This window comes from Octodon degus, unplaced genomic scaffold (genome assembly GCF_000260255.1).
Source record: "Octodon degus isolate 3935 unplaced genomic scaffold, OctDeg1.0 scaffold00123, whole genome shotgun sequence".
NCBI classification, from domain to species: Eukaryota; Metazoa; Chordata; class Mammalia; order Rodentia; family Octodontidae; genus Octodon; species Octodon degus.
The window spans coordinates 7,052,935-7,061,066 of NW_004524699.1; the positions used below are offsets into that span (position 1 = coordinate 7,052,935).

Genomic DNA, 8,132 nt, shown 5'->3' on the forward strand with positions numbered 1-8,132 from the left:
AAGAATCACTCCTTGGGCCGGAGAGATAGCTCAGTAGAATAAGAGCTTCACTGGCAAGCACAAGCGCCTGGGTTCAATCCCCAGTTCTGCAAAAAAAAGAGTCACTACTCATACCAAAACGGGGGTCCATCTATACATTTCATTCTCTGCAAAGGGTGCTGCCTTCATGAACACCTACTGCCATACTATGACAATAAAGACAAATGGCACAACTTCTTCCTTATAGACGTTAACAAATAGGTCACCACTCCTACTTTACAGATGAGAACACCAAGGGCTGGACAGAAAGGTGAAGCTACCGGTCTTTTTTTTAAAAATGTATTTCATACATGTTTTCACTATGCAACTCGGACTCCTAGTGATCCTCCTGTCTTTTTTTTTTTTTTTTTTAATTTTTATTTATTTGTGTGTGTGTGTGTGTGTGTCCCCAGCTCAGCCCATCAGGGGGCAGGGCTGGCTGGCATGTGGTGCTGGGGGATTGAACCTCAGTCCCTTTGCTTTGGTAAGCTTGTTCCAAGTAGGTGCTTTAGACCACTGAGCCATCTCACCAGCCCCGATCCTCCTGTCTTTAGCCTCCTCAGTGCTGGCATTACAGGTATGTGCTACCACGCCAGTCTTTGGGGCTGCTCAGTGCACCAGTGGGTGGTGCCGGCATGGCATGTGGTACTGGGGATCGAATCTCGGTCCCTGCGCTTGCCTAAGCAGGAGCTTAGTCTGCTGAGTTATTTTGTCAGCCTCCCCCCCCCACATACATTTTGTTTAAGCTAGGGTATCCCTAAGTAACCCAGGCTGGCCTCAAAATCAGTGATCTTCCTTCCTCAGCCAACCTGAGCACTGGGATTATAGGTGTGTGTGCCACCACATCCAGTACTGGCCTAACATTCTAGGGCATCCTGGTATAGAAGCTCTGTGTAAGGACTAAGTCATTTGGGGCTGGGGAGATAGCTCAGTAGAATAAGTGCTTGCCTGGCAAGCGCAAGGGCCTGAGTTCAATCCCAGGTTCTTTTTTTTTTTTTTTTGCAGAACCGGGGATTGAACTCAGGCCCTTGCACTTGCCAGCAAAGTGCTTATTCCACTAAGCCATCTCCCCGGCCCCTCAATCCCCAGTTTTGCCAAAAAAAGTACTAAGTCATTCCTACTTGAACAGGAATGAGGCATCCCAGAAACCCACTCCTGCCCAATGGGACTCAGAGCCAGACTGAGAAAGCAAATACTTACAAGGCTCCTCCTGCCCAGGCAAAGTCACTTGATGTTTCTTTATGCCGTCAAAGAGGAGTTCTGCACCACCTCTGCAAAGGAAGGCCAAACAAGATAGCAGGTGAGCTCCGGCAAGCAGGCGGGGTGGGCTGAGCCTGAGAACTGAGAGTGAGGCTGGCAGTAAAAGCCTGGGAGACACAGACACCAACGTGTGGGAATAGTAGGTACCAGTGACTGATTGACTCACATGATTTCCCCAATGTGGCAAACTAGAATGCATACAATTGTCAGTAACAAAGCACCCACATTTGTAGATTTTCATTTTTTTTAAACATTTATTTATTTATTTATTTATCTGTGTGTGTGGCCAGCTCAGCCCACCAGGGGGTGGACTGGCTGGCATGTGGTGCTGGGGGATTGAACCGTGGTCCCTGGCTTTCCTAAGCTTGTTCTAAGTAGGTGCTTTAGACCACTGAGCCATCTCACCAGCCCCATAGATTTTCATTTTTATACCTCTGCTTTCTTGAGACAGATCAAGATACAACTGCAAAACATACATTTTAGAGCTTTCAGCCTCAAGACTCCACCCAGGCATGTGTGATCTTCATAAGCTTTGACTGTGTGTGTGTGTGTGTTGGTACTGAGGATGGAACCTGGGACATTTGTAGTAGGCTCTACCTCTAGCCTTTTTTTTTTTTTTTAAATTTATTTATTTTGTGTGTGTTGTGTGTGTGTGTGTGTGTGGCCAGCTCAGCCCACCAGGGGGCGGGGCTGGCTGGCATGTGGTGTTGGGGATTGAACCGTGGTCGCTGAGCTTTTGCTTAGCTTAGCTTGTTCTAAGTAGGTGCTTTAGACCACTGTGCCATCTCACCAGCCCCCGCCTTTTTTTTTTTTTTAAACTTTATATTTGGAGACTTTTTTGCTAAATTGCTCAGGTTGGGCTTGAATTTTCAATCCACCTGCCTCAGCCTCCCAGAGTGCTTGAATTACAGGTATGTTTATAATCCCATGTCCAATTTCAAGCCTTGCTCTTTCCATCTGGAAAAATGCTGAGACGTAGCCAAGCATAATGGCGTATGTCTATATTCCCAGGTAGGGCAGGAAGCTCATGAATTTGAAGCTAGCCTGGACAACTCAGACCTCATCCCAGAAAAGAAACAAAACAAAACAAGGCAAAAAGCCAACCAAAAAAAACCAAAACGCCAAGAAGCCCTTGTAAAGCTTCTGGAGACCTCTGTGCATCTAGCAGTTTCCTCTGGCTAGGTCAGTGTTGGTTGGAAATGCCCATCCCTGGGGCTGGGGAGATGGCTTAGTAGGATAAGCGTTTGACTGGCAAACGCAAGGATCTGAGTTCAATCCCCGGTTCTACCAAAAAAAAAAAAAAAAAAAAAAAAGGAAATGCCCATCCCTGACCCCTGCTGCTGGCTGGGTGGGCACAGAACAGTGCAGGAGTCCTAGAAAGCCATTGGGCTGCTGTTTGCATCACCTTGCCTTTTTATTACATGTTCCTTATCTCCTTTTCCCCTTAGGCCTTCTTAGGAAAAGAGGGAGGCTGACATTAATTCCATTTGACCAGAAAAGCCAACCAGAGAAGCCGACCAAAGCCTAGAGAGATCAAGTCACTTGTCCAAGGTCAGATAATCAGGAGCTGTACTAGGAGTTGAATCTAACTGGTTCCTGCTCAGCTCCAGTAATCCTGCCAGAGATGAAACAAAACAACCCATGGTTGCTCTGGAGGAAAGAGTTTGGTTCACTTCTGTGCCCCAGCACCTGGCCAAGGGAAGGCTGGGATAGCAGAGATGTTCAGGGCCAAGTCCAGAAGCCAGGACTCCTGTGTCCCACACAGCATCTCCCTCTTAGATCTCCTAATTCCTAGTCCAGACTTCACATGGGTCTGAATTGAGAAGGCCTTAATAGACTTTGGATAGATGTGATGTCTCCCACCCCTGCACCCTTTCCCCATCTCAGGGAACAGATATGTCCTAAGGGAGGCAAAGGCAAGGCAAGCATTGTCATGGGGGAAACATGGGGCGACTGTCATCCAAACAAGGTCATGCTTTGTTGATGCAGAAATGTGGAGGGGGAGCAGAGGCCCATCTGTGGCTGCGCGCAGGGCCATTTCAGCTGTGAGTCTGCACAGAGCCTGCATTTATCTCCTTCCAAGAGCCTCGTTTTCTCCTGGGTAGGGGTTGGCACATGCAGCAGCTGGGGTGGGGGAGGGTGACAGACAAGGGGCTCAGAAGTTGGGAGTCAGAGAAGAAGGGTGGGAATTGGAGGCACTGGGACTCAGGCAAACAACCGAGAGTGGCCAAACCTAGTGGTGCCAGGCTCGGAGGCTCAGCCTGTTTTTCCCTTTAGAGGCGGATGAAGGGAGGACCAGTGTAGTTGGGACCCGGCAGTGTCCCAAGGGAGGGGCTGGGTTTGCCAGCACATCTGGAACGTGGGGGAAGGTACATGCCAAGCCTCTGGAGTGACCTGGGGAGTCAAGACAATGTGGAGAGGCAGACAAGTAACTTGTTTTGGCCCCAGGGACTCAAGGCCAAATCCTGTTACATCTTAGAGGATCTGCTATTCAAACTCAATGTAGATTCCTCCATCTTGCCTCCACCCTCACATCCTGATGCCCTGATGGACATGTCCTATACCAGTCACAGGTACAAACTCCTTCACTTTTTCTTCCTCTTTTTGTACTGCTAGCACTGGAACCCAGGGCTTTGAGCATGCTACATAAGAACTCTACCTCTGAGACACACCCTCAGGCATGCTCTTGTTTTTTCTACTTTACATTTTTTTTTAAAAAATCATCTATCTATACTTATTCATCTTCCCCCTACCTGCTGGAATATAAGCTCTTCCTAAAGCAGGGCCTGGCACACAGTAGACACTCTCTTACTCTGTAGTACTGTGCTGCTAAAAATTTACCAAATGAATGAAAATGTCCATTTTTCTCCTTTTCTCTGACTTAAGTGGTGTGCCCAACATTGCCAATACCTCTCCAACTTGTTGAGGAAGAAATAGGATGGCACAAAGGTAACATCACACCTGGGGCTTTATAGCCTGGAATAAAGGGATCTAAAACAAATCCCATGCTTCCTGAAAATGCTCTAAGAACAGTTCAGGGGTCAAGACCAAAGATGATGGAAATTGTTACTGACAAGACAGAGAAAGGTATTAAAGCCCTACAGAAGAGCTAGTGGGGCCCAGATGACTATGTATGCTCAGGGGTTAGAAGTGAGGACATATCTATATATGCCACACTATTCCAATGGTGAAGGCGGGATCAATGGGGAAATAATGGACATGGCGGCCTCCGGTTCAGATGGAATGGTGAAGTATGGCTGCTAAGAGATCATGAAATGAGGTCAGATGTACAGCATGCTCCAACAGAGAGAAGGGATCTGGGTCTGGCACATATCATGGGGATCCTTACTTCCCATGAAGCTGCAACACTCACGGGGCACTGTGATGTGGGTATCGGCAGGTAGGTAGGTAGGTGTAGGAATGTTGGCCTGCCTTGCCAGGGCTCATCACTGCTCTTGGAGGTAAGTAAGGCCAGAAAAGGGGCAATGTCTGTAAATTCTGGAATGCAAGGAACTTATTTTTCTCCTGACTTTCTTACTGTTGCCAACATGTATCTGAAAGATAGAAGACATCTTTGGTAAACAAACGTGGGATTCAGTGAGAAGAAAACACAAGTTGGCAGGTAAATCCTAATGCTTCCAGTCCGCAGCTTTTCCCTTTCCAGCTCTGTTGAGGTCTGTCAAGGTAGCATGGATCCTCTCCTAGAATCCTCAGGCTTGGACGGAAAAGCTGGGCCTAGGATCGGTGAATCAAAATAGTCAGGAAGCCAGACCAGGATAGTTCTACTTGGATCCAAGTAGTCAGACAATATTGTCAATTAAAATGTATTTATCATTCATGAGACTGCCCCCATTCTAAAGGGCAGAAATGCTGAACACTGTAGGGCATGGACAGAGTGCTATTTATCTTTGTATCCTCTGCATCTGGCCCACTGCCTGGCACATGGTAGGCACTCAATAAATGACTAGAGAATGAACTACTCAGTGAAAATAAAACATGAAAGAAACTGGGTATCCAATGGGAGAAAAGGCATGTGGACGGAGATCTTTGGATTCTCACCCCAGACTTCTCTTATCACATGGACCTTAACTTATCTTCTCTCACATGAAGGAGCATACACTAAGTTCCAGGTTTGCTGTGTTTTTGGAAAGGATAACCACTCATGTTTTTAGGTCTTCTTTTTTTGGCTTTCTCTCTAAATTCTCCAGTTTTTCTCTCAGCTTTGAAATCATTGTAGAGGGGACAATGCAGTGGCTTGAAAATATTTTTCTGCTGTGTTTCTTTGGTTAGTTCTCATAATCTTCACAACACTCAGCAGTTTTACTGACAGTCCTGAAAGAAACTCGTCTGCTTAAAAGCTTGAATTCTTGGGGAAAGAGAAAAGAGTCCCGTAAAAAAAAAAAACAAGGGTAGGACAGTTTCAGGTTGTAGGAGCTCATGATGCCAAACAGATGGGCCTCGTTGGAAATGAGAGTGGTAAAGACTGTGGAGAGGCCGCCTACTAACTGCCATGTCTTTTGGGTCTCACAGGATATAGGCCACCGCCAAGTACTGGAGCGCACCTCCCGCCGGTGTGTGCGCCACTATTCCCGGACATACGGCCTTGTCGCCAAGGGAGACCCAACCTCTCAGACTCCAGGCGGGTGGGATAGCTCACAGCAGATGCAAGGAGCCTCGGCAACTCGGCCTTGTTAGGCCCCAAGGCAGGAAGGGAGCTTCGAGACCCAGGACTTCGATCCATCCCTACGGAACCCCAGTTCTGTGACTCACCCGAACTCCACCTCCACTGACAAGGGCGCTGCCATGTTGAGGAAGCCTAGCTGGTAGGAAACTCCCCTCAACTTCCTGCGTGCACGCCCATTTCCGGTTGTCGCGCGGAGCCGAGGGCGGAAGAGGCGGTGACGAAGGCGGAAGAGGCGGGGCCAGGGTTCCGTCCTCCTCAGCTATTGGAGGAAAGTTCGGAAGGCGAGGAAGGAGCGGTCGCCTGGGATTTGGAGGACTGTAGGTCTCGGAGACCGAGAGTGCGGCGTGGCTTCACCGAAATCACAACTAGGCAGACGAGTGCTGGCAGCATCTTTGCGACGTGATTGTGAGCTACATTACTGCTTATCTTGCATTATCTATAAATGACCAACACGTTGCTTGGGCGAGCTCGTTCACTTAAAGTGGAAGGACACCAAATCTTTTACGCCCCAGAAGTCTACTTCCTAAGCCGAGAACTTGCTGTCCAGCCCTTCCCCTTTTGATGTTGATTTAGATGTCTCGCAACAGCTATTTACTGCTGGTTCATGTGCCGCGTTGCTTGTTTTGGTGCAGTGGACTCAATAGTGAAAAGGGCGCTGGTATGGTTTCTTCGCCTTCAGGGCCTTCACAAGTTAGCGAGAAGACAAGCTGTGATCAAATAAACAGAGTAGCAAAATAATAAATGTCAATCTCAAATGGAAAGAAACGATCTAAAGTTACAGAAAGAAAACCGGGAGTTGGAGTTGCAGCTCAGTAGTGGCGCGCCTGCCCCGCCGTGTGTAAGGTCCTGTGTTCGACCTGAAAGTATAGACGGAGCATGGCTGTAAAGCCTGAGTAAACTAGGGGACCATGAGAGGAGTCCGTTGAAGAGAGCATAAGGTGCAAACCAGCCAGGGCACAAGGGAGGACAGGGGAAGCTGGTGAGCAGCGAGTTTGCCACGATGAGGTTAGAGCCGGCTCAATAACCAACAATCATTTTCTAGCTAAAGGTGTAGCGCAGTGTGTTTGCGTAGCATGTATGAGGATCCCTCTGTCTCATTCTCAGCACTGTTTCCCCCAATAAAAACAAAAAACAACTTTCTTGGAAGGAATATGGAGAATAATTTGGAACAGAACCAGCAAGGGAAGTGACAGGGAGCGCACTAGAGGTTGTTGCAAAAGCCTGGGGGAGAGACGGAGTGGCGTGGATGTGGCTTACCCGCGGGTCTCTGTACTGCAGCACTTTCTGAACTGAACTTGGTGCTGGCAGAGGCTGGCAGTGTGGCCTCCTGGGCGAGGGTGCATTGATTAAGTTGAGAGCTTGGAGTTCAACTGTTACATTGAGGTCTCACCATGACCTAGCTGTTTGGGCAGGGCACCTTAACATCTTTGTTTCACTTAACCTCATCTGTAAAACAGAGATAATAGTCCATCCTTACAGAGGTGTTGAAAGGACTGAATGAGTGCTCGGCATAGGCCAATGAAGGTGAATGATTCATTCATTTATTTGAGAATTCTACCACTGAATCACCCATCCACACTTTTTTTTTTTTGTGGTGGAACCGGGGATTGAACTCAGGCCCTTGCGCTTGCCAGGGAAGCGCTTATTCCACTGAGCCATCTCCCCGGCCCCCGTTCATTTATTTGAGATGGGGCCTTACTGTTTAGTCCAGCGTGGTCCTCTTACGCCAGCCTCCACGTGCTGAGATTACAGATGTGTAACACCGTAGTTGGCTGAATAAGGAACTTCTTAAAGCTTTCAGTGATACAAACGGCCTTCTGAGGCAGGCATGCAATAGGTTTGTATAGGTTGTATATGTCCCAATCCTGCAGTGCCATTGTCACTCTTCCAGACACTCAAGCACCCAATTCAGACACTGTCCTCAGTTCTTCCTCTTCTCATACTCAGACAAAAAATTTGGATTAATCTCCCTTCTAACCTGGTTCAATTCCTTCCATATCTCCACATCCTCTGTCTCATAATCCTACCGGATCATCTACACCTCCTTCCTCTGGCCCATCTGCTTTCTTCTTCTCTGTCTCTGGCTATAGTTTCCTTGTCTAGCTCAGTCCCCTTCATTGTGCTGCTCACTGCTCCAGAAATAGGGACACAAACAAGACAGCTCTGGTTC

General features: G+C 47.9%; 1 protein-coding gene across 1 annotated transcript in view; it reads right to left on the bottom strand.

The window, feature by feature from the left end:
* Positions 1-6,138, bottom strand: part of Urm1 (ubiquitin related modifier 1) — a 20,936-nt gene extending 14,798 nt beyond the window's left edge. The window contains exons 1-2 of the mRNA XM_004640481.2: positions 6,049-6,138; positions 1,219-1,289 (exon numbers count right to left, since the gene is read on the bottom strand). Of these exons, the coding sequence (XP_004640538.1) occupies positions 1,219-1,289; positions 6,049-6,083 (106 nt within the window). The 5' untranslated portion in view covers positions 6,084-6,138. The remainder of the gene's footprint in view (positions 1-1,218; positions 1,290-6,048) is intronic.
* Between the last annotated feature and the right edge of the window lie 1,994 nt (positions 6,139-8,132).